Source organism: Phoxinus phoxinus (genome assembly GCF_949152265.1).
Source record: "Phoxinus phoxinus genome assembly, chromosome: 4".
Taxonomy (NCBI): Eukaryota; Metazoa; Chordata; class Actinopteri; order Cypriniformes; family Leuciscidae; genus Phoxinus; species Phoxinus phoxinus.
In genome coordinates, this window is record NC_136879.1 from 30,191,279 (window position 1) to 30,218,476 (window position 27,198).

General features: G+C 38.3%; 1 protein-coding gene across 4 annotated transcripts; it reads right to left on the minus strand.

Annotated features, from left to right (window-relative positions):
* Window positions 1-158: 158 nt before the first annotated feature.
* On the minus strand, window positions 159-27,158 carry LOC306996750 (uncharacterized protein). 4 transcript variants are annotated; one of them, XM_079609589.1, is made up of 32 exons: window positions 26,786-27,151; window positions 25,815-26,038; window positions 25,421-25,576; window positions 24,888-25,076; window positions 23,354-23,471; window positions 23,155-23,265; window positions 22,913-23,084; window positions 22,661-22,823; window positions 21,220-21,408; window positions 20,960-21,134; window positions 19,358-19,497; window positions 18,764-19,065; window positions 16,060-16,217; window positions 15,548-15,775; window positions 14,707-15,042; window positions 14,262-14,636; window positions 10,342-10,512; window positions 10,111-10,268; window positions 9,882-10,019; window positions 9,560-9,707; window positions 8,160-8,293; window positions 7,802-7,927; window positions 6,786-6,975; window positions 6,642-6,707; window positions 6,411-6,551; window positions 6,271-6,330; window positions 3,862-3,978; window positions 3,444-3,595; window positions 2,618-2,704; window positions 2,208-2,354; window positions 1,960-2,118; window positions 159-1,832 (listed from the first exon to the last, which is right to left on the minus strand). In XM_079609589.1, exons 1-32 carry the CDS (start codon window positions 26,991-26,993, stop codon window positions 1,674-1,676), a joined length of 5,397 nt encoding a protein of 1,798 aa, XP_079465715.1. In that variant the 5' UTR covers window positions 26,994-27,151; the 3' UTR covers window positions 159-1,673. The 4 variants fall into 4 exon arrangements, with proteins under 4 accessions (XP_079465715.1, XP_079465714.1, XP_079465716.1 ...); XM_079609588.1 differs by having other exon boundaries at window positions 1,667-1,832; window positions 2,208-2,372; window positions 26,786-27,153; XM_079609590.1 differs by lacking the exon at window positions 3,862-3,978 and having other exon boundaries at window positions 1,667-1,832; window positions 2,208-2,372; window positions 26,786-27,154.
* Between the last annotated feature and the right edge of the window lie 40 nt (window positions 27,159-27,198).

The following is a 27,198-nucleotide window of genomic DNA, read 5'->3' on the forward strand; positions in this document are numbered from 1 at the left end:
TCTGTCAGAACATAAAATGAATGTTGAATGTTGTATGGCTACAGATACAGATACTTTATGTTTTAGGGTTTAGGGCAGATGAAGGTGCTTCACGTAACGTTATTCATGAATATAAGCAACGACTGAGATGTAATTCAAAAAACAGGCATACTTACGCAGATAAAAATGTTTTATTGTGCTTTTCTTTTTCTAGTTGTTACTTTAAAACATAGGCTACTTTATTGATCCCTAGAGGGACATTCAGTCACAAAATAGCAGCTGTATTAAATGTAGATAGCAGAAAAGCGCCACAATAAATAAATGAAATGCAATCAAAGACAGTGCAAGACAAAACATGAGTACAATGGCATAAATGCATATAAGTAGTTGGTAAACAAGATTGTGAAGCTGCATTCTGAGACATCCAAGAAGTGCTAATGTCTTGTACTTATTATAGTAAACAGAACAAGACAGAAATTGTTTATTTGTTGCAGCTGCTTTAAACTTTCATCAATGCAATTCTGCCCTGAGCATTTTGCAAAGTTAAATCTATTTTTAACTCGAAGCTTAGGCCATTATTTTGAAATGCTGCATTATGCTTTTCTTTCTTTTTATTTTAGTCAATCTAATACTGGTCTCATCTGGTGGGTCATGACCCTAAAATTGCTTGCAGGTCTGTTTTGATATGGTCACGGACAGTGGGGAAATGACCGTTCTAAACAAAGATAAATTGAATGGAAAAAATCATATAATTGTGTATGGACCATTTTATCATAATTTTGAAGTAATTTCAAGTTATTGAAGTCATAAATGTAGCCAGGTTTTTAATATTTTCATCTTTCAAAATGTATTTATAACACTATTATCTTGGCATTGAATAAAACATTTTTTTTGCTGAAAGGTTGTATTTTAATATTTTATTACACCGGCTGAGTGATAGTGTTACTTAAATGTGACATCTTTTGTCTTTTCAGACTGCCGTAATTAATACCTATCTATATATATTTAAATGTTTTAGATAGGCATGGAAACACCAACATGGTTGTCTTCTACTGCTATTGGAAATGTGTTATAATTATAGGTATACTATAAATATAAAGTTGCATATTTTGTTAAAAATATAGGCTAATTTATTTTATTTTAGCAAATTCACTTTAAACTCTTACTTCCTGTATTTTTCCTGTTTATTGTTTCTGAATTTATTTGAATTATTTAGGCCTATATGAATTGTATTTCTACATTTATTTCTTCATAAAAATGTCACAATGATATTCTCACTCAAATATCCCTCTCCCAATTTTTAACAAATTGCACCCTGGTTATCAAAGCTTGTGTGTCCAAACAAACTGTATGTAAATTTGCATAATTTGGCAGAATCTAGTCAGGTTAGGTAGATGCCAACCATGTCTAATTGTGTAACATTGTCATGTTGTTGGACCTGTGCAATTTATGGTAATATTAACCATATCAATGTTTGATTTTCAGATCATTTTTTAGTTTAGGCAAGTTTTCAGTTACAGCTATAGTTGTGTTGGGTCACCACTCGATGCTCCTGAAGCAAAACTAGGTGCTCGAACTTGGTCCAAGGGCTGTTACCGTCCAAGACGATAAGGCCGAGAGATGTCCTGCAGTATATGACAAGCTGGATTTATCGCTGTCAGAAAGACAGTGCTGTTCAAAGTTAAAATGCCAGTTCATGCAGGAGCGGCATCTTGGCTGTCTGGGCCGTCACTGACTGACGGGTCGGTGTTGATGTGGTTGATCTCCAGGCTCTTAGGAGACTCTTTCAGGAGACTCTCGACCTGGCGGAACACTGAAGCCTCTCTGTATTTGTGCAAATGCCCCAAAACCTCCTGCCCAGAAAACAGCACACATTCAAGATCAGTCCTATCCTACGGCATCTGCTACATCCCAGTGAATTACTTGGCAACAGCTACTGAGAACGTAAGGGGCGAATATGGCAAAATAAATCAAACTTACATCCTCTATGAAAATCCCAGGACTTGGCTTCTGCACTCTTTCCAGCAGAAGACCATCGAGAGCTGCATCTGACGCCAAATCTTTCGTCCTCTTGTCGTCTGGACTATCAGTTTGTCCCAGTCTGGCGTGAAACAGCTCACTTAGGCCCACCTGTAAAACCTGGAAATGGGGACAGGACATGAGGTCATTGGCACATTCCTTCTTGTCTTGTTTAAGCTGTGCAGGTGTGGGGCGGTTGTATATGGCACCTTGAAAAAGGCCCTTTGGAAGGCAGGATCGGAGTCTGTTCTCATCTGACTGGTGGAAATATGTGCGGCACAGTGCATGAGCAGCAGAGAAAGGCCACCCACTGACTGCAACCTCAGATGGCGAACAAACAGAGTCTTCTCTCCCTCCTGAAGACATGGGGAGTGCTAAGTGCACAGGGGTTTGTATGACAGAGCTCTAAGTGTGCTTAACATGAATAAATTATAGCTCACTTGGTGACTGACAAATAAGGGCATTTAACCTTACGGCAACCAAACTAGCTGGGAAACCAATTATATCACATGGAAAGTGGTGCTAATTATCACTTCTCAAAGTGTGGTATATTATTAATAACTTTCCATATGTTCTAGATTTCGCTGGTTCAATATGTACATCATCATTTTAGAAATACCTGATAATAGAAAGAGTTGCGGAAAGCATTGTTATTGTAGTTGTTGAAAGGAAGACTAGAAGCCAGTTGAAGTGTTACTGCTGGTATCTAGAATGAAGAAAACAAAGCTGTGAACAAACAATTTGTTTAGGCTGTTTGCATGAAACCACCGCGCAATCATTTAAAAGATTGACAAAAGTGACAGTAAAGGCATATACTGTTAAAAAAGTTTCAAATAAATACTGTTAATCAAATAATTATGAAAAAAATGTGTTTCCACAAAGATATTAAGTAACGCAACAAGTTTCAGCATTGATAATAATAAGAAATGTTTCTTGAGCAGCAAATCAGCATATTTGTATTTCTGAAGGATCATGACTGAAGACTGGAGTAATGATGTTGAAAATTCAGCTTTGCCATCACATTTTAAATATATTCAAATAGAAATTTTTTAACAATAGTTCACAATATTACTGTTTTTATTTATTTATGCCTTAGTGGGCATAGACTTCATTCAAAACATTAAAAAGAGACCTCTCATTTACTTTAATAAATATTATTTTGATTATCGCTATAGAAAATGAATTTGTAAAATTTCATAACTAACCATGTGGTGACTCAAATGTTTTTTTTGTTTTTTTTTACTGGTTCAGTTAAATTATCTACCTGAAAAAAATCAAAAAATAAGCTGCATGTGCAACCCAACAACGTAAAAATACCTACTGTTTTTGTCATGTCACTTAAAAAAATGTAAGTTAGTAACATTTTGTTAGTTACTCCCCAACACAGCCTATGAGAATCACACATACTGTAAAAGCAAGCGAGAGAAAGACAGACAGATCCAGACCATTTTATATAAGTGAAGGTGCTGGAGGAGAAACTGTCCATGCTGGTAGAGTAGAAGCTCTCGTGGGTTGAGTGTGTCAGAGCTCACTAGAATCAGCTCTCCTTCGCACTCCCACTGGGCATCCATGAAATCCATGAACGACCGGCCTGCACCTGAATGCATGTACCAACACACACCATTTAATGTGTCACACGTTGCTCACTCTGCATCTTTGCGAATTTTAACACAAAATAAAGTTGTTAATTACATTCTCACATCCCTTTAACCTTTAAGAAGATGCTAAAATAAAGCTCAAGTTATATTTCGACTGACATGTTGATGGCTCTCATGGCTTTAAGTCATCTGTTGCTACACTAATGACTTTGCAGTTGTGATGAGTTCAGATTGCACGTTTCAGTGGTGATAATTAGAGCCTGACCCGAGGGCTGGATCTTCAGCAGGCCTCTATCTCTGGCACTATCCCTGAGCTGCTGCTCCACTTCCTTCATCAGCTGGAAGAGAGGAGATAGCGCTACTAGTCTGGACCACTCATCCCCTGCAACACCGTAAAACAAATACAGAACAGGAAAATAATTACTTTTTGTTTCCCAAGTCACTTTATACTCTGGACACTACATGACTCGACTCTTCCTTTAGGTGTAAGTTAAGTTTATGAATTTTTTTGGCCATTTAATTGACTGCAGTGCGATCACATTAGAGAATTTTGAGGCAAAAAAGTGAGTTGTCTATTGTCAATAGTGTAGCGGATGTACGAAGCACAGCTTAAACAGAAAGCAGCTTTCTGTTGGATAACACATGGCAAATCCATGTGACTTACTTGAACTAGTTTGAAATCTGCATGGGGAAATCTTTCGCCCTCATTCAAAATTGATCGAACCTCACTGCTGGCAAAATAGACTTTAAATAAAACCTGGCTCTCTGTGCAATAGAAAGGTGAAATTGTATTTATTTTACATGAAATCAAGCATAGTCTCAGTTCTGCCAGTTCACGTTAGTCAAGCTTGCATCAGCTGACTCTCAGCTGATCCACGTCTACCACTAGGAATACGACTCCTATCTATCTGTATACATATATAAGCTTGTCAGTATTATCAGCAGCTATCGCATTTCTCAGGAGCGAATTACCCTCCTCCATCCCCAGCTCCTCCTCTCGCCCAGTCAGGATTTGGCATTCTGATTACCCTTGAATCAGACTAAAATTCTCTAATTATGTTGTACATTAAAATGAATTCATGATATCTGCAATACATTTATGTTGGTTCTGTTCTGTTTACCCTGAGGGGGGTTATTGCTGCTCTCTCTGCTCTTATCCATGCTAGTCTGCTTGGATGCGCAGGGAGTTCTTGCCCAGACCAATACTGCCAATCCAAACTGTATGCTAATTGTCAATCGTATTTGACGATAGTGGTCCTGACAGAAATTGGTGCTATCTGACCATGCCAAACAGGTAGGAAAACTTCCACACTCATAATGTACAGGGCATGTTGCCGTTCAAGTCTACTACAAGTCTGCTATGGATATGCTTGACTAGAGTCAAATAGTGCCTAAGCTTGCTTTAATAGGAAATACTTCTTAACAAACTTTTAGTCATAATGGTAAGAATGAAAGAATAAATGTTTAACAGTAGTGGATTATTTTCTGTTTCCAGGCTAAAGGCTGCAAAAAAACGTAAATATGGAGAGAACACAGCAACAAAAAATCTGAAATACCGCTGTGTTTGCAGACTTAATTTCAAACAGGATGACTGCGAACACAGTGTGCCATCACGTACAGATAAGAAAGTTGTTGAATCCGTGTATCATTCGTTTTTTTAAAATTATATATTGAAAGTAGAAAGTAGAAAATGGCACCTTTCCCCCAAAAAATAAAAATAATTTAGCTTGAAACGCCCCTTTCCGCTGATTGGCAAACCAGAGATCTAACGCTTTTCATTCACGCCACAGATCAAATATTCAAGATGTTTAATCATTTTCTACCCCTGAAAGCAAAAAAAAAGATTTTCTCTTTATTCTACTTTCAATATCGTCACCTTCCTAAAATAATTGCCCAAGTCATTTGAAAATGAAAAGGACTTAGGCAATTATTTTAGGAAGGTGACGATATAAAAAAAACAAATGAATGAAAAAAAGATACATGAATTGAATTGCTATAGTGTTCCATTTTTAACATTAAGTTGTTTAAACTGTAGACAAAGTATGATGCAATTTTTAGTGATAAAACCTACTCCAACAAAAACAGTTCTGTTAATAACCCTCTGTCGATCCGACTGCGGGCAGATACAAAAATAAGGGAATTTCTCAATTCAGGTAACACGGAGAACGAACATTGTTTATGTACAAAAACTACAGACACTGTAACAATACAAAGCGGGTTTAAAATTGGTCTGAAACCTCAAAAAAAGTAATAGCACACCTCTCCTCAATAAACACCACTATTTGAGGTGTAATTCATGTCTATAGAATAAATGGCAGTGATGTGGTAATGAAGCACGGACATAACCGGACTCTGACTTTACAACACTAACAATTGGTGCAGTTATGTGCTGAAGTTTAATACTTAGAGTTAGGGATGTTAACAAACGTAAAACTGTAAGTGTGAGCAAGTATAGACAATATAAATACTGGTTTATACTTTAAGTATTTTTGTGTTACCTTCCTAAGCAAATACACTAATAGCCTAAATAACTACTTGAGTCATGTGCTAAAACAATGTAACAAATCACGATTTTGCTCATGTTCTCCTCTTGTTAAAACTTCAAGGTCAAAGAAACTTTTCTTAAACACAAACTGCAAGTTTCACTCAAAGTGCTCCAGTAAAACGCTCTGACCTGCTAGCTTTGGGATACTGATGTATGCGGACAGACCAGGTTCCTGGAGAGATTGGACATCTGAATGAAACAAGAGAGAACATCATGTCGCGATCTGAAATGAGGATGCCGGTAACATCTATGACTTAAGACAACCTCACCCTGGCTGCGGTTTAGATGTGTTTTTTCCTGGCTTTTCTGAGTGTAAGATGGGTTTGACAGAGAAAGAGAGGGCACCGTGGCATTCTGTTCACTGGCAGACGGAGTCTTCATTTGATCTTTAAGGGATTGAGTCGAGACACCTGGCGTAGCAGGAGACACAAACACAGCGGTGAAATTATACATTCTTGACAACCAGAATCTTGCTATTTATTCTGTGCATTCAAATATACCTTTCATAACAGACACAGATTCGGTCCACGCTCTGGAAGCGCTGTCCCGGCCAAACGCCCGTTTCCCTTTTGAGATAGGTTTCACAACTGAGACAAAAACATGCTTAACGTTTCTATAATAAGGCATAAATGAGGATATTGTACCAGAGCTCTGTTGTGGCTGTGTGCTGGTATACTGGCCAAGTGCTTTGCTTTCCTCCAACAGCTGAATAAGTCGTTCAAGCCGAGGAAGGATTTTCTGCTGAGTCATGGCTATTACTTTCAGAGGGTTCCTGACACCCTTGGGCTTCAGCACACCAAAATCTTTAAACCAGAATGTGCCAGACACCAAAGACTGGAGGAAGAAAATCAATTTAGTAGACTGTCAGGGGAACAGATGGAATAAAGTCTCTAAAGCATTGTCGCTGTTTGGATTTAAATATGCAAATGCTTACATGAGCAAACAAGTCTATGATTGGATCATTATTGCTGTGATTATTATGTTTCTTCTAACCCTAATTGATGGAGTTTGTTGCTTTTCATTTCTTAAACAACCATGTAGGAAGAACCATCATGGCCATATTCCCAGAATGACAATGTCAAGTTGTGAAAGAATGGTTGACAGGAAGCTCTGAGCCCATACCTTAAATTCATTGAAAGTCTTTGGGATGTGCTGGAGTAGACTTTACAGAGTGCTTGACTCTTGCATTGTCAGTACAAGACCTTGCACAAAAATCGATGCAACTCTTGATGTAAATAACATCACAACATTTATTTCCATCAAGAGTTGCATACATTTTTGGTCAATATCTTTTTTTCTTCCAAACCATTCTTCCACAATTTGAGCCTGATTAATCTTGACATTGTCATCCTGAAATATGGCCATGATGTCTCTTCCTACATGGTGGATTAAGAAATGAAAAGCAACACACTCCATCAATTAGGGTTAGAAGAACTGTTGCCAAACATAATAGAATGCTAGAAACACAATAATCACTCCAATAATGATCCAATTATAGACTCTTAAACATTTGCCTATTTAAATCCAAACAGCGACTTTTTTGGGGGGCCAAGCAGTGTGTATACAAAACAGCTCTCAGGATAAACCAAGGACATCGCTACACAATTATCGGTCAGTGCCACGAGCATGCATTACACATCTAGCCTCCGGCACGTGTTACCTGCGCGGTGTCAGCACGCAGCTGGCAGACCAGACGAGCACTGTGGAGAGACGAAAGCACAGCGTCCAGCTCTGCTTGTCTCTGCATTAATTGCTCCCACAGTTCCTGCTCCCTCAGTTTCTCACCCTGTGATAATCACGAGACATTGTGTTATATATCCTAGAGCAGACTCCATTAAACTGGAAAATGGACAGTGCAAAGCCAGAGTATTGACAATCACACCAATAGTCGCACGAAGAATATTAAGCTTCCAATGTATTGATCTGCTCATTCAACTGTTTAACAACGTAGTAATGAGCTCAGCAGATTTGTATGTGTCTGTTTGAGGGTGAGAGTTTCAATGTGAAAACAAGCTGACCAGATGCTGCGTTTCCTGCTCGGATGGCTGATCCCGGTCCGTCCGCAATCTCTCCATGGACACACTCGCACGGTTCAGCACGGCTTTAAGCCCGGTGTGCCAGTAACACTGCTGCTCCCACTCCTCCTCGTCTCCTTAAAGGAAGAGTTCACGCAGAGAGGAAACCTTTTATCAAATATGGTTTTCCAAAAAGTGACAGCTGACATCTATAGCCAACAAACTCTTAAGGCAATTTATAACTTTTTGGCTACTTTTTCAATTCTTCTGAAGTCATTCTAAAAGTTATGTTACTTCACTCGAGAACCACTGCGAACAGATCACTGAATCAGTGGGTTGAACTCAAAAACCGAATAAGTGAAGGAATCATGAACTGATTTGTGATCCTGATCCTTGTTCAATATTGGGACTGAACAATTTTTTCACAACTGATGAACAAATTAGATGGATTTGCTCAAAAATCAGAGTTCGACTCACTGGTTCAATGATTTGATTCTTGAGTTAACTTCTTACTAGAGGGGAAGATTATCAGTTATTAATTACCTCTAAATCTAAAATATACTTTATTGTATGACTCCAGAGGACTTGGAACATACTGCACAGGAAGTTTAGACAACTTTTACATATATTTTGAAAGGGGTTGATTTGAGCAGCCATAGTCATGTGACCTGTCACTGTATGGAAAAGACTCATGTAAAGACGATTCTTATAATTATTCAATTTATTCCACTTAAGCAAGACAGACATATTAGGGCAACATGAAGGCGAGTAAATAAAAACAGAACTGTCATTGTTGAGTGAATCTCTTTAACACAGATTTTAAGTAAGTAGTCAAGTTTGTTATTCGTCTATATATTATGCACTACCGTTCAAAAGTTTGGGGTTATTAAGTTTTTTTTTTTTTTTTTAAAGAAATTAATACATTTAGCAAAAAATTTGTTACACTTTGCATAGATTTTTTTTAAAAGTGACAGTAAATACATTTTATAATGTTTTATATATATATATATATATATATATATATATTTCTATCTCAAAAAAATGATTTTCAACTATTTACCCATCAAAAATATTTATCACAATTTCCACAAAAACTGTTTTAAATATTAAGAAATATTTCTTGAGCACCAAATCAGCATATTAGAATGACTTCTGAAGGATCATGTGACAGACAATGAAGACTGGAGTAATGATGCTGAAAATTCAGCTTTGCAATCACAGAAATTAATTACATTTTAAAATATAATAAAATGAAAAACAGTTATTTTAAATTGTATTTCACAATATTAGTGTTTTACTGTATTTTTCATCAAATAAATACAGCCTTAGTGAGCATAAGAGACTTGAATCTTTAAAGCATGACCGTTTGCGCTCACAGTGGGAGTATGAGCGTGAGGACTGACCTCCTGTGAGAGCATGTAACACATGGGCTGGTAGAAGCAGAGATAACTCTGAGTTCTGGAGAGCTTTTCTCTGGGCCTCACACTGAGCGCTTTCCTGGACCTCAGCGGCAGTCTCCCTTAGCTGCCTGTCGGTGTCCATCCAGTCTATCTGTTTCACACACACACACACGAACATGCGCAGCATCTCATTTAGGATGCAAGGATGGTGGAAACGCTTTCTATCACTCTGACACTCACAGAAATAAAAACAGACACTTGGTCAAAAGACTTGCATTTTAAATAGGCCACAGAGTGCAGTGCCATCTCTGTGGAGTCAACTCACACAGTCAGGCTCGTGTATGGACGTGGATAGATAGCGTTTAATGGCTGTGTCAAAATCTCCCACCATCTCTTCTTCCTTCAGTGTCTGTTCACGGCAGTAATTGCCCCGTGCGCTGCTCTCCTTCTGGAGGGTTTCCACCTGAGGCAAACAAATACATTTTGCAAACATATAAACACCCCCAAGCCAAATGAGCTTTTATGTGGCTGTGATTTAGTTCGAGTTCGCTCACCATTACACTGTCTGGGTTTTCTCCTAAAGTCAGAATCTGGGACACAGTTACAGGAATCACAGTTCGCTTCCAAACATCCAGATTGGCTCCAACAACTGGAGCCAGCACCCCTGTCACTGGGTCCACCGTCTGCGATCCAAAACGTATGGGAACCATCCCTAAGAGTCGTAATAGGTTAACACCTAGAGATTAATGTAACAGGATTTGGACATTCCTAGTAACCTCCATTACCTTTTCCATCTGCATCCTCCATGGTTCCTGCCAGAGGCACCATGCAGCCTGACACCCAGTCCAACTGCGCTCCGAGAACTGGGACATGCAAACCCGAGCCTCCGGGGTCAGGATACTCCAACCCGGGTAGAGCTGGCAAGGAGAGCTCAATGCCAGGCAGCTTGATCTCCCCTAATAGAGCACAAGCAGCAAGAAGGCACAGTTAAACAATTTGAAGAAATTCAGTAGAATATATATATATATATATAAATGATACAAAAAAATATTTTATAAAAATAAATAAAATGCAAAAAAAAAAAAACAATTTAAAGGAACACTTCACCTCTGGAAAGATGAATGTGTATTTAAAATGGGTAATTTATGTAGAAGAAATGTGAAATTATTTTTGAATTTGGAGCCTTCTAGACTGAGAAAAGCCAGAAAATGTATTTTTGGCTTATGGGGATGAAAGACAACAACTCCCAGAATGCACTTGCTTCGCTGCCCTAGGAGGCCACGCCTACCGGTAAGAGATCGCAGTAAACAACAAGGCTATGCTACTAGTGAGTCTCCGTGAGTCTGCCCAGTATTTTGATGTCGCCCAAAATGTCCAGGATTCGGCTTTTGCGTTCTTCAGTCGCCATTCCTCATGTTTACTGTGACGAGCAGGAACAGCCGCGGAGAACGATGCGAGCCCGGTGGCGTGATTACTGATGAGCGGCGCCGGCGCCTGTAAGACGCACCGGTCTCGTCTCGTATCTCTCACGGAGGAGCGGGAATTTTCCTAGCAATGTTAAAACGCACATCAAACGATCACTTGTTTAGCGTTCATGTAAACACTACATTCAGATTCACCAATCGGAATGAATTCAGTTAGATTGAAACAAAAGGTGTGCATGTAAACTATGAATGCGACTGCAGAAAGCAAAAGCCGAATCCCGGACATTTTGGACCATCTCGACGGCCGGACATGTCCGGGAAAAAGAGGATGGTCACCGCTACTACTCAGCTTTCTCCACAGAATAAGAAACTTTTAGCTTAGCTTCCAAATAAAGAATGGCTGACACTATGTACATTCTGTGAGTGAGATCCCTGTATGGGCGGGTTGAAAACATGCGGAACAGCGCCTTCTACTGGATAAATGATGAGCTAGTGTTTGTAGTCTTACCCTTATTCAAAGAAATTTGACTTCCTGCTTTTTATGACGCAAAATGACGATTTTTGCGTCATAAAAAGCAGGAAGTGGAACACTTAAATCCTTATTTCTCCCATCTCAGGGGAAAATAAGGGAATAAACCATGACCATTCGAAAATGTGACTGGGTTTCTAAAGATACAAAGTCTAATGCAAATGGGTGAAGTGTTCCTTTAAATAAAGGTTCAGCTTTTCTATCACAGTAATAAATAACCTTTTAAAATATATTAAAATAGAAAACAGTTACCTATTTTACTGTATTTTTTTATCAAATAATTTCAGCCTTAATATATCTTGAATAAGAGGCTTTTGAATGGTAGTGCATCTCATAATATTAATAACACTTCTTTACATAACTTAAAGTTATTGACCGTTATTAAACACCACTGTAATCATCTCTTGCACTGTTCGAATGAGATCCCATCCCATATTAAATGACCCTTCACTAAGCTCTGCTCCCTTGGTTAAGAACGAACTGGAGATTTCTGTGAACAGCATGGTTTTCAGTCAAACTTGCTCATAAAGTGGTAAGAATCTATTGGATATTATTATTACATGGACTGGAATACATTGTGACAAAGTATTTTTATTTGCCATTTTACTTTAAAGATATTGTTCAGTTACGCATTAACTTGATTTAAAACTCCAAAGACTGCAAATCACAATGAAGGAAAACACTCCAGCACACACTCACAGTCAACAGATAAGAACAAAAATTAGAGATTAAAACAGATTGTATTAGTATAAAGGAAGTTACAAATATTTATAATACTTCTAACATCTTGGTACTGTGAACTCTGTGAAGTTACTTTGGACGTAACATTTTTGGATAATTTCCACTAAATTGTGTTTAACACTACCCAAATACACAGATTCTCCATAAAAATTAGAAAAGAGTAAACCCTAGTCTGAGATGCAGACAACAAATGGTTATCTATAACTATTTATTAATTATTTTAAGGCAGGGCTCAGTGCAGGGTAAATCGATCATGATTTGTGATCATGAAGTATCAACTGTAACCATTTGGTAGAATGGAACATTTTTGTACTGACCAAACCTTTATATTTACAGTATTGTTCAAAATAATAGCAGTACAATGTGACTAACCAGAATAATCAAGGTTTTTAGTATATTTTTTATTGCTACGTGGCAAACTAGTTACCAGTAGGTTCAGTAGATTCTCAGAAAACAAATGAGACCCAGCATTCATGATATGCACGCTCTTAAGGCTGTGCAATTGGGCAATTAGTTGAATTAGTTGAAAGGGGTGTGTTCAAAAAAATAGCAGTGTGGCATTCAATCACTGAGGTCATCAATTTTGTGAAGAAACAGGTGTGAATCAGGTGGCCCCTATTTAAGGATGAAGCCAACACTTGTTGAACATGCATTTGAAAGCTGAGGAAAATGGGTCGTTCAAGACATTGTTCAGAAGAACAGCGTACTTTGATTAAAAAGTTGATTGGAGACGGGAAAACCTATAAAGAGGTGCAAAAAATGATAGGCTGTTCAGCTAAAATGATCTCCAATGCCTTAAAATGGAGAGCAAAACCAGAGAGACGTGGAAGAAAACGGAAGACAACCATCAAAATGGATAGAAGAATAACCAGAATGGCAAAGGCTCAGCCAATGATCACCTCCAGGATGATCAAAGACAGTCTGGAGTTACCTGTAAGTACTGTGACAGTTAGAAGACGTCTGTGTGAAGCTAATCTATTTTCAAGAATCCCCCGCAAAGTCCCTCTGTTAAAAAAAAGGCATGTGCAGAAGAGGTTACAATTTGCCAAAGAACACATCAACTGGCCTAAAGAGAAATGGAGGAACATTTTGTGGACTGATGAGAGTAAAATTGTTATTTTTGGGTCCAAGGGCCACAGGCAGTTTGTGAGACGACCCCCAAACTCTGAATTCAAGCCACAGTACACAGTGAAGACAGTGAAGCATGGAGGTGCAAGCATCATGATATGGGCATGTTTCTCCTACTATGGTGTTGGGCCTATTTATCGCATACCAGGGATCATGGATCAGTTTGCATATGTTAAAATACTTGAAGAGGTCATGTTGCCCTATGCTGAAGAGGACATGCCCTTGAAATGGTTGTTTCAACAAGACAATGACCCAAAACACACTAGTAAACGGGCAAAGTCTTGGTTCCAAACCAACAAAATTAATGTTATGGAGTGGCCAGCCCAATCTCCAGACCTTAATCCAATTGAGAACTTGTGGGGTGATATCAAAAATGCTGTTTCTGAAGCAAAACCAAGAAATGTGAATGAATTGTGGAATGTTGTTAAAGAATCATGGAGTGGAATAACAGCTGAGATGTGCCACAAGTTGGTTGACTCCATGCCACACAGATGTCAAGCAGTTTTAAAAAACTGTGGTCATACAACTAAATATTAGTTAAGTGATTCACAGGATTGCTAAATCCCAGAAAAAAAAAATGTTTGTACAAAATAGTTTTGAGTTTGTACAGTCAAAGGTAGACACTGCTATTTTTTTGAACACACCCCTTTCAACTAATTGCCCAATTGCACAGCCTTAAGAGCGTGCATATCATGAATGCTGGGTCTTGTTTGTTTTCTGAGAATCTACTGAACCCACTGGTAACTTGTTTGCCACGTAGCAATAAAAAATATACTAAAAACCTTGATTATTCTGGTTAGTCACATTGTACTGCTATTATTTTGAACAATACTGTATATACAGGTTTTGTACAAATCTTTTGTAGTAAACAGCTCCTACCCACCCACAGTACCGCCATTCTCCGCCACACCCCTGGCCTGTTCCTGTACGGCTTCCAGACGACTCAGCAGCTGCAACATACAATGTTGGCTGCTTTTCCAGGCCTGTTCCAGCTCAGATGTTCCTGCCGAGAGTCTATCGAGGTCACCTTGTAGATCTGCGGCTGTTGAGCTCCACTCATCACAGCAACCTTGTATGAGCTCTGCCACCCGCAAGCAGGCGCCCAGAGCCTGGCTGTCCAACAGAGCCTGGAAACCCCCAGCATGAGGCACCACCTTTCCTCCTCGCATGCTGCCTCCACCAACCCGCACCATCCGGCCGCTCAAGGGCTCGATGAAGGACTCGCACATGAGAAGCCCCCCAACAGGAAGTACAGCCCCTGAACAGACACAATCATCAATCAGGCTGTTTAAACGTGCTGAGGTTTTTTCAACATACAGAAAACGGACCTGTGTGGGGATCAAGACTGACCCCCGTGATGAGCACCAGGTTGCCTGTACGTGGGTCCAGCATGGGAGAGCCAATTTGAATGGGCAGCCGCAGGCGTGAGATGGGACACATGTGCACGCCGCCCAAAGGATAAACCAGTCCTGTTTGTGGATGGATGGTGACTGCCAGAATAGGCACCAGAACACCAGTCTCATAGTCACACATGGGTCCTCCAAGCACCAGCCTTTGGCCTGAACGAAGCCCCCGTAGTTTGGAAGCAGCATGGATTTCAGCATGCCGGGATGGAGGGTAAGGAATGAAAGGGAGCAGGGGTGATTCCCATTTTCCCACCTCACCTAAGAAGAGGAAACCATTGCAAATGCCTCACCGTAAACTTGATTTAGCAAAAAGCAGTAAAAAAAAAGTTTTAATCAGACTACTGTTAATGTTAAACTTACAAAAAAAAACTTTTATACATCTAAATATTATAAATAAAAAATATAATTAATAAACATAACAACTAATGAATAAAATATTTTAAATGTTATATTTAACACCTAAGCAACATAACACCTAAAATGACCATTAAATGACAAGAACAACTCTACACCTCAAATAGCCTAATATATATATATATATATATACTGTATATATATATATGCAATTACTTTTGTAAATTAATAAGCATCGCATTTTTGCTTGTATGTCCCTTTGTATTTACATTCAAGAGCCTCACTGTCTCCTGGTTTCTTTAAAGTAAACAAGTCTGGGTTTTTTTTGATAATCAACTGACTGATCTTAACTTGTACTGAACACAGAATATTTGTTTAAACATGCTTATAAGCATATTAAGTGACTCACCCACACAAGCATCGGCTGTAAAGACAAGGGTGGAGGAAGCAGGATCAAAGCCCACATTTCCCGCCACAGGCAGTAGTTTGCCGGTCTGGGGGTGCAGGAAGAAGTCTGGGGGCACTGGCATGCTGTGCCCGCTGGCCAGTAACATATGGGCATTAGAGTTGGGTTGAATGAGGCCTGTGAGGGGGTCTACATGAACGGCATCACAAGCCCTAACAGATCCGTCAGGAGCTGTGGAGGGAAAAGGAGTGCAATCTTTCTGTGTTTCCACAGACTTTAATCAATCAGTCATGCCACATACATGCCAAGTTGAGCCTCAGAGGATATTTGTCAGGATTTGACCAGCCAAACGTGTGCTATGTTGTAAAATACTTCCACCTAGTGGTGTAGCTGACTATTTTCTGCTATAATTCCACTAGGGGGCGTGATTGCACAGTCACTGACTAAAAGCCTTCTCACCATATACAATAACATTAGGTCTGAATTATATGGTTACAATCTGTAAATACTCTTACCAATGGCGTCTTCCCTATTGAGGACCGATCCAGTAGCAGGGCATAACGGTTGTGCTCCAGTGCCCTCTTTAAGCACAACCCAGGCTCCCAGCCTCTGGCTCTCCACTGATACCATCTCAGTCATCTCATCAGCCAGCACAGCTACTCGCTCCACAACACTGCAATGCACAACATATACCCAAGGAAACTCATGAAGAAAGATTCTAAGGAAGTAATATAAGTATTATTTCAAATATTGTATTCAGTTGTTTACACACACACACACACACACACACACATACGATTAATTTCACTACATTAGAGAGGACATTCCATAGACTTCCACTGATTTTTTTTTTTTTTATCAGGTTATTAATATCTTATATCGCCTAACCCAACATCTCCCCCTAAACAAAATCAAATGTGATTTAACACTAGATAAATAAAAAAACACGTTTTGGTTAATAGTAAAGTAAAACAAGTAAAATGTCCTCACTAGTCAGTTGTCATAATATTTCACTTCATAAGTGAGGATTGATATGATATGAAAATACCATTTTACTTACATACCAAGGCTTAAAAGTAATTTCTCGTAAAAGTAGCCTATATAATTTACACATTTTGTAATTAATTTACTTAAACTGTAAAATCATAATAAAATAAAGCTTATTTTTATTATGGTTTTATTATTGTATACCATATGCAATACTATACTATAATACTTTTAGCAAAAATTAAGGTTAAGGAATGCCAACACACAGGCATGAGAGGATTTGGGCTTTGAAGTGCCCGTGTGATATGTACTGTGAAAACAGAAGGCGGTGCTGAGGGAATTGAAGGGTTGTGCAGAGGCTGGGTAGATCCAGAGGTAAGAAGTCAGACAAACACTGGTTTTGTGGTGGCCTGGCAGTGTTTTGCAGTTCATGGATTCAAGGACACCTTGCTGCAGTCTCTGATGCTTATGTTATCTGATGTGCCTCATGAGTTCAACACTGAGGTCATAGACATGAACTGAGGCTAAATGTCTAGTTTCCAGTCCTCTCTATCTTCAATGAAACCTACTTTCTTTGAACTCTCTTCATATCATGATAACGTATAAATGGTGCTGAAGTCAGGCAGATATATCGGATATAGACAGAACATCCTAAAATACAGGTCCAATGCCATCACAGTAGTCACTGGACAATCGATCCTAAAGATCCGATCTGAAAAACGATCACAATTGTGTGCAGAACAAACAAAGCTTTAAGCTTCCCTTTCGCTTTGTGATTATAGATCTGGAAATGTGATAAGAGGGCTGGGACGAAGATGAGACGGAGGGATTCTCCACCATTTATTATGGGGAAATGTTGTTTTAAAAAAAACAATTTATTGTAAGTGCACGGTTGGTTTTGAATTGAAATTACAAAGTAACACAAATTTAACAGATTAATCCGAATTTAATACCCAAAAGATTTGTCTTGAGAGGGGTCTTCTTGAGATGCCTGTGTGTACACAGACAACTGAAAACACATGACAGAAGAAGTAATACAAGAAAGTGCCCTACTGTATGTGAATAGCCCTTTACCTAAGCTGGCTGACAAATTAATTGTGAAATGGGTTACTGTGAAAGTAGGCCAGTGATATAATTTATCTTCACAGTGATCTGTAAATAAATAAATACATACCGTACAAAGTTTGGGGTTGATAAGATTTTTTTCCCCTATGCTCATCCAGGCTACATACTGTACAGTCAAACCAAAGTTTATTCAGGTAACATTTCTCACATTATCACAGTTTATTCACTATAGTTTAGAAAATGGTAATAAAAGACGACAAGAGTTATCAAATCAGTTGATATTTCACTGGTTTTGGCCATCCTTCTGTTAGACTGTCTCACAAATGAATTAGGTTGAATAGCTGTCAGCTGTTACATTTAAGTACACAATTAGATAATACCAATTTAGGTCAACCAATTACCAAGCAAATTTTGTTCAGTCTGTGGCGTAGAAAGGTCGCATTAGCAATTAAAGAAAAAACACTTAAGGAAACATGGTCAGGTCAAAGTGTCTGAATCATTTTTGGTCCCAAATTTTATACATTTTACTGTTAGTCCACTGTATGAAGATTTTTTTGGGTATAATATGTCACAATTTATTTAGCTATCCTCACTTACATTAACTATAGTGTCCTGCACCCATAAAACATATAAAAGATTATATCTGGTGTCTGGATATTTTTAGTTTTGACTGTATATTTGATCAAAAATACAGAATTTTTATATTGTGAAATATTTCCATTTAAAATAACTTTTCTATTTGAATATATTTTAAAATGCAATTTATTCCTGTGATGGCAAAGCTGAATTTTCAGCAGCCACCTCAGACTCAGAGTCACATGACCCATCAGAAACAACTCTAATATGCTGATTTGGTGTTCAAAAATATAGATAACATGTATTTGGAAATATTTTGTAACATAAGTCTTGTCAATTTTGATCAATTTTACAAATTCTTGCTCAAAAGTATTAATTTCTTTGAAAAAAATCTTACTGATCCCAAACTTTTGGACGTATATGTCATTTACTGTGATTATCTAATCATTGGGTACATCATCCATTTGACAATAGGCTTATATTTGAATCAACTGAAAAGCATTTATGAACCACATTTTTGTTTAAAGAGGGTTGTTTTTTTCAAGCAGAGATAAAAACAGACAGATGCATATCTGCCTCTCCATGACATACTGTTGCTTGATGTGTTTATCCCAGAGCGAGGTCTGACCCTCAGCCAGCAGTCTAAGAAGCCTGGCGCTCTCCCTCACTCGCGCTCTGAAGGTCTTCTGCATGTCCTGCTGCGCTCTCATCTCCACCCGCAGGATCTGCAGCTGACTGTCCAATAGCTGTGTCAGCTGATTCCCCAGCGCTCTTCGTCGCAGCATCTCCTGCTCCACCTGCCTCTCCAAACCTTCAGTTTTCCCTCCAAACATCCTCCAGCCAGGGTGGAGCTCTCTCAGCTTCCCCAGCACCCCCTGGTAGAGCTGCTTCACCTAGACAGGGTGCACGTTTCCTTCAATGAAACAAGCTTACAAAGGAACGCTATACTTACAACTCATTTTACAACTTAACCCACACACTTTTCACCCCAGGGAAGTAACAATTCACTTCCTTATCCTAAACATAGTATCATGCTGAGCAGTGAAACAAGAGAGACTGTTAATTGCAACCGAGCGTCTCGGTGATGCTATTCAAAATGTGTTATAAATATGTTTGAACTTTACGAGGGTGATATTTGAAGCTCTGGGGGGTGGGAATAAAGACTTTGTTCCCATGGAGTCTCACCTCTCCTCTGAGCTGTCCGAGGCGTACTGTGACAGACACGCTGTGCTTGAGTAGGATGTCGTAGAAGGTGCTGGAACTGAAGGCTTCGAGATCCACTTGCTCTTCGTAGTCCCAGAACTCATTCGATACCAGAGCCACCGCTGTGGACAATGCAAGCACAATCTGTGGGATTGCACAATCAATTCTAACACTGGACGGAGCTGATATAATACCATAGGAAAGCCAAATGTGTCATAAGTCTTTTAACAATTATTGTTTTGAAAGCAAAGAGTAATCTTTGGTAAATGTGTACGATGCTGTATAGTACGTTTAGTGGTTGTCAAACAGAGATATAGTTCTGCCAGAACAGCAGGGATATCCTAAAACCTTGCACTATCAGGGTAAAATGAGTCAGTTTACTACTCCCTTCACAAATGTAGCCTGATATCATGTTATCTTGAGCAGGTAACGAATCTTGTCAATGGATATTCAAATGCTACTTGGAGCAAATAAAAGAGATTTTGACATCTTGGGGTAATTGTTTTCTCCTTTATTGTGAAGCATATGGGGATTCCTTGTTCAATGGAATGTTCCATGTTCAGAAATCAATATGTGTCATGTTTGTTCATTTTCTAACATGGAATCTAAAGGGGGGAAAGGTGACTTTCATTGATAAAACATTTCCTTTTTTCTGGTTGTTGGGCACACATTACTTTCTTTTTTAATTTCTAAATTTCAAGTACAACAATTGTATATTTTATTATATCACATTAATATAAAATGTGTTATTACCTGCTACCAAATTGCATGTTTGTACTTGGGGGGGAAATTATAATATAAAAAAATGTAAGAATGCATCTAATAATAATGAAAATATGTTTTTATCTAATCAGAATATTTCAAATCTATGTTTGGGTAACATTTTACAACGAGGTTCTAAATTACTGATCAGAAATATGGGGTCAGTAAGATTTTTTTTTTTTTTTTTTTTTTTTTTATGAAGACTTTTATTCAGCAAGGATGCATTACATTGATCATAAACTACAGTAAATACATATATAGTGTTAAAAATATATACATTTCAAATAAATGCTGTTCTTTTAAATTTTCTATTATCAAAGAACATTGATAATAATAAGAAATGTTTCTTGAGCAGCAAATCAGCATATTAGAATGATTTCTGAAGGATCATGGGACACCAAAGACATTTTGAAAAATACAAAAATAGGAAACCGTTACTTTAAATTGTAATAATATTTCACAATATTAATAAATATACTGTATTTTTGATCAAATAAATGCAGCCTTGGTGAACATGAGACTTCTCTCAAAAAAGTTATTTTTTTTTAATCTAATTTACTTTAACAATGAACTGTACTCTAGGTTATTGTTCACTTTACATAGTTCCTAATTGTAGTTTGCAATGTTTGTTAGATTATGTGAAGTCTGTAATCTTTCAACTCATAATATGATATTGGCTGTGCACGAGGCATTGTGGACAAGGATCCTGGGATGTACAGGCTCAGAGGTGATCGAGGTGACAGGTCTATTTGTGTGAGAATGTGGCATGTGTAGCCCCTGGCAGTACTAAAAAAAGGTTTACTTGTGTCTATAGTAGGTTACCTCTCTGCACTGAATCCTCTGTCAACCCCACCTGCAGGTTTCGGTGTGTTTTTTTCACAGCCACCACCCTGGAGCCCTTCGATGAATAGTCATCCATGTTGAACCTGAGCTGCAGATGACGGTACCTGGCCTGAGCTGGCAGTTTCTCAGGCCAGCCGTACTCCCTGAACAGGATCTGTGAGGACACAGTGCCCAGTCGCTTCAATAAATCAAGCTTTGTTAACCTCAACGTTTTTATTTAAGCCTCCCTTATCACTTACCAATATTGTCACACACAAGCACAGGACTACCACAGCTCCAGCTAAAAGCCCACCGATCATCAGCCAGTCGGGGCGGAGCAACAGTTGGCGCCTCTGCGCGATGCCCATGCGAGTCAAATGATGTGGGTCAGATGGGAAGAAGGTTCCAGTGTCATAACAATCTCCACCTGCAGGAACTACCCTCACATACTGAAAGGACCAGACAACAACATCTACCAATAAATACACATGGAGGTTGATTTATTTGATTACAACCAGGTCTTGACATTAACTTTTAGCCCACCAGCTACTGTGGCTAGTGGTTTTCCTAAGTTACTGACCATTTTCACAGGCCACAATTTTACCATCGATACTATGTGGAAAAACTGCCATAAAGATATTTCTAATATTATCTCATTATTTGGCAGTAGATATATTAGGGTGCTGTCACTTTAAGACCTGACACACGGATAATTGTAGGCTACTGTTACACATGCGTTTTCTTTCTCAGCATAACTGACTGCGTTTACGTGAATACTCACCAAGACTGGTCTTTTGACATTATTTTGTAATATTTTGTTCAAGCGCCGAGGCTGCTCTATGTGCACGCATTTTGAGTGTGAGCATAAAATCTGCGGGAATAAGTAAAATGATGCGCAATACGTGCAATCCTGCGCCGAAATTCAAGCCCTGTAACACCAACAATATTCATCAGGTGTTAATATCAAGCCATGATTACAACTGAACTAACAGATTGGTCTTGGAAATTATTTATCATGCTATCATTGAATTTATATAAACTACCATTCAAGTCAAGTTTGAGGTCATTAAGATGTTTTTTTAAAATAATAATACAGCAAGGATGCATTAATTGATCAAAAGTTGGAGTAAGTAGAGTATTTTACACTGCTAAATGCTGTTCTTTTGAACTTTCTATTCATCAAAGAATCCTGAAAAAACATCATGGTTTTACAAAATTATTAAACTGTTTTCAGTTCTCTTTTTTTTAAATGTTTCATGAGCACCATATTAGAATGATTTCTGGAGGATTATGTGACACTGAAGACTGGATTAATGGCTGATGAAAATTCAGATTTGCCATCAAAGGAATACATTACATTTTAAAATATACTAACATAGAAAACCATTATTTTAAATTGTAATAATTTTTCAAAAATATTACTTTTTTTTTTTTTTTTTACAGTATTTTATTTATGGAAAGTTCTAATTTTGCCAAAGTATGCACTCATTAAAGAGTAAAAAATAATTGTGTGTACATACTGTAAAATGCTAACTTTGAAATTAGCCCAAGTTAATTGTGATACTAAAATTCACTTGTAGCATTTAAACAATTGATGTCAGGTTTTATCATTTTATTCTTAAAGTTATTTAGAGTGAATAGTATAGAATTTTAATATTGGATATGGTTATTCGGCCACAACATAAAAACAAATCACAATACCATGTGCCTATGTTGGTGGCTGCTGAGTTTGTAGGCATACACCCCAGGCTCATGGAGACTTATGGAGAAAAGGGAGTGGGCAGATCTTGCCAGTTCTTGGTCCTGTGCCAGTAATCTGAAGGGTCCCCAGTCAAACGCAGAATTAGTGTTGTACAAGCTGTCCCTGTGAAGAAAGCAGGATTCCCTCTGTGACAATCTGGGACAGTCAAAATGAATGGGCAGCACATGAATCACATGTCAGCATGTACTTACACATCATACTGAGGGTAGTGCTGCTGGGTCACAGTAAAGAGAAGAATATCCCCAGGATGTAGACATGCTGTTGGGTTCAAGACTCCTCCAGGCCGCATGTCGGATGTACCGAACGCTGATGATTTGCTGGACCAGTGAGAGTCCCAATCTTCCTCTTTGTCTTTGATGTTTCCTAACAAAACAAATCTCATTAGATGTCCAATATGGTATCTGGAATATACACATATTGATGTATTAGATACCTGGGTCTGTATCTAGTGGCTCAAAATGGCTGTTGGTTTCCTGGCTGTGTGCCAGAATCAACCTCCGGACCTCGACGGGAACAGCATTGAGCAGACCAAAGAAGCCCGCTTCTGCACAACAGCAAACAAACAGCAGACTGCTGATAAACCGTAGTCACGAAACCCTCTGTGCTTCCTGCCCTTGTCTCTGGCCACTCACCCCCTGTTTGCACCGTGTACACAGGCCTAGAGAAATTGAGCTGCACGTTGCATTCCAAGCTCCCACGGGAGTCCCAGTGCTTCAGGACGGTCTCCAGCATGCTTCCCGACATGCTCACCTTTTACGAAAACACAAGGATAGTTTAATGGCAAATAGGTCAGAGTGTTATCTTACCGCTGTTTGTGCTGAGCTCTCACTTGTGTATTTAGGGCTGTATTACACTCTCAATGTCCTGTGCAAGTCCCTCACATTGTGTACTGTGTTAAAGTTATCCAGTCATCCTGTGTTTCCTTCCTTTTTTGCTGTTAATCATTCTATGGATTATGATACTTGAATGAATAAAAAAAACTAGATCAACTTTTCGCTTGTTGTTGAGGATCTATACACAGTCATATTATACTATGACAGTACTTTTGATGTTTCCATTGTGTTACTCTTTATAAAATATAATCTAAATATTTGAATAAATTTTTTCTTAGTAAAAATTATTACATTTATATTTTAAATTATGTTACTTAATTATTGTTACTTTTTATGAGAAGCAATGTATTAAGTTACTTTTTGTTGTTGTTGCATAAGTTTATACCCAGCCACAGCAGTGTTGTTATTGTAAAAGTCACCATGAAATCAAAATGAGCAATTCTTAATTTTTACAGAATGTTGTAGTGTTTATTATGAATGATTTATCAATGCACAACATTATTGTTTTAAAATTCATGTGAACTCATAATCTTTATGACGCATGTCTCGGCGGAGAGTGGGACTAAATATATTCCACAACTAACTGCAAACTGGCATTCAGATCTGCCTCCATTTAGTTAGCAACGTCCAACTTTCTACAATCCAATCAATTCCTAAGGACGAAATCAAGTCCCGCCCTACATTTGTTCTTGTTCCACAAGCCGTTAAACTTCATAATATCATAAACATCACAATAACTTAAATGATCAAAAATCATTTTCATTCATTGGAATAAATCTGACATAATATGTAAATATTAGATGAAAAACTTTCAAATAAAATTGGTAAATAAAATAAGTTGAAGTGCTAAAATTACTTAAACTAAAATGAAAAAAAGAAGAAAAAAAGAAATATATAAAAACATATTTTTTAAAAGACTAAAAATAATAAAAATGACGAAAGCTCAATTTTACTCAAATTAAAATGGAAATGGAAAAATATAAAAAGCTTTAAAAAAATCTAGATATTAAATTCTAAAATATTTCACTTTAAATGCTCAAGCTCTTTAAATCAGGATGGATTCTGATTGGCTTCCAAAAAAATCATTCGGAAAGCGATTACAACTATTGTTTCTCTGTGCGATATCGTTATTGTTGTGGTGTGGAGTCTGCTATTCTTTTATATTTAGAATTTTATAGATTTTTTTAACTATCTTTATCGTTGTAGTTATAGATATGGTCATTGGTGTGAAAGGCCCTTTACCCCCAAGACTAGACACTACTATGAGTTGTCATCATGTTTTGGGCCTCCTTACTAACACCAAATCACGATGTAGATGGACTACAGGCCTGACCTGTTGATTCGACTCTGTGTAGAGCAGGTAAAGGCTTCCAGTGCAAACCAGCAGCAGAACTGGACTCGGGGTGTTCCGGCACCAGCCCACACACTCAACCCTGTCTGGCTCAGGCCTGGACAGACCTCTGCACACACACAGACCCAGGGAGCCATCGTAGCCCTCGTACAGCTCAGGAGATGGACACACCTGCAAAGCAGGAACAACATATGACCTACTGATCAACGGGCTCCAAGAGCCCTAAGGGAAAAGTCACATGTCACGTTCAGTGGTACATGTGAGCCGCCTTATGTGCATAGTAAGAGTTCATAGAGAAAGGAATTTTACTTTAGAGGCCACTGGTCAACCATGCAACACTAAGAAAACATCCAATATTGGATGCCCTTCATGAGAAAATAAGAATGTCGTCACGCACCATTCATAAAATTTTCAATGCTAATGACCGAATAAGCAAATATGTCATCATCTTTGTGCAAACAGCATGACTGTAGTACACATTTCTCAATAGTACCTCAATTTAAGTGGACGCTCACCTGCTGGGAGCAATAATGCTTCCATTGCTTGTGGTCCAGACATTCTCCATGCTGGTTACGTGCTCTTCCGTCCTTGCAGATCTCATAGACCTTCAACACACAGGCTTCTCCTTTCTCTGTGTATCCCAAACTACAAGGACACTGTCCGTCACTGGCCTACATTCAGGATTGGGAAGATGTCAGCCGTTAGAGACAACAAATCCTGACTCATTTCCCTAGTGGGTAGTAACTGATGAAAAGATCATTCAGCAGTCAGTGAGAGTGGTAACTAGATTCCCACTGGGCTGAAACATGAGCTTCTGTCTGAGCAGAGGTCTGCAGATTGTTTCCCTACAGGGATGCAATTAGCTAGAAATGCTTGGGAACTTATGTAAACAATGCAATAAGTTCTTACCTGGAAGATTTGACCCTCTCGCAGACACGTACAGCTGTCCTGTCCAGGCAGAGGCTGCTGTGACCATGGCCCACAAGGCAGGCAACTGCTCATGCCTTCTCTAGGTCCATAGTGATGTGCTGGGCAGCTGATACAGCCGTTTATGGTTGTGGCCCAGAAACTTGGTCCAAATGTTCCTCTGGGACATGGAACTGGACCCTCATCTCCCTCCGGGCAGTAAAAGCCTTCACAGTGCATAAAAGTAGAAGGTTCTCCCACCAATAATCTTGGTTGCTCCAACAACCAAACTCTTACATTTCATATTTAAGGTTTTCTTCAACTATGTAAATTGGACCCAGGGAGTTCTTAAAACACATTTTCACTCTAACTAGTTTATTTTGTCTTCTGACATTGTCTACCGTGGTGGAAATGACATGTAAAATAATTTGGGATACAATCACGTATTTGTCTTGATTAATTTCATAACTAGTATTGTATCCTAAATAAAAAACAAAATAACATTTGTACACTTTTTTCATAATTTCACATAATTACAGCCCGGATGGAAATGGCTTACAATAAAAAATATTCTGTTAAAAAGTGATATTTACCTTGATTTTCTTCATACATATCTAATATTTAATTTTGGTGAACAAGTAAGCAAACTTTTTTTTAAACTAATTTTAGGGAAATTAAATTATTTATAATTATTTCACTATTTTTAGTCATTTGATCATCGTAATTTCAGTAATAATTTTTATAATGCATTTTTAAAGTTTAACCAGGATCAAATATTATTATTAATAATAATAAAACATATACATAAATGGTATTTAAAAAGTAGCCAAAACACGTTGATCAAAGCATGATAAAGAATTTAAGACAGATAATGTGATGTTCATTAAAGTTAATAAATAAACAAATAACCTCTGGGACTAGACACCCACTTGATGAACTTTCACCTTGTCATGTCCCAGAAATGTGCAAGTTACCTGGTTTGCAGGAAGATCTTTCAGGAAGTCTTAGAGTAATGTTTGATCCATCAGCAGGGCTCAGTCTTAGGGTGAAGAACCAGCAAAGTAGGGAAGGCCAGCAGATGCAAACCCTGAAAGAGCACATCATTTCATTATGCTGTCCAGGGCTCAGAGACAGCCCGAAGGCATACAGGAAGCTCTTTCCCTGCCATGCTGAATGATTCATGAACCGTCTAGAGATAAAGTATCACACATGCCAATAGGTAGAAAGATGCAACCTGATGCTGCCAGTTTAGATTACAGGCCACAGTGAAACCATGAAACTGATTAATTTGGGCTGTGCTTTAAATGTCTTTCAGCACATCAAAAAAACATTATATCATTCACAAGTTGCAGGTTTATGAGAAAAATCCGAGTCCTATCAGACAGTT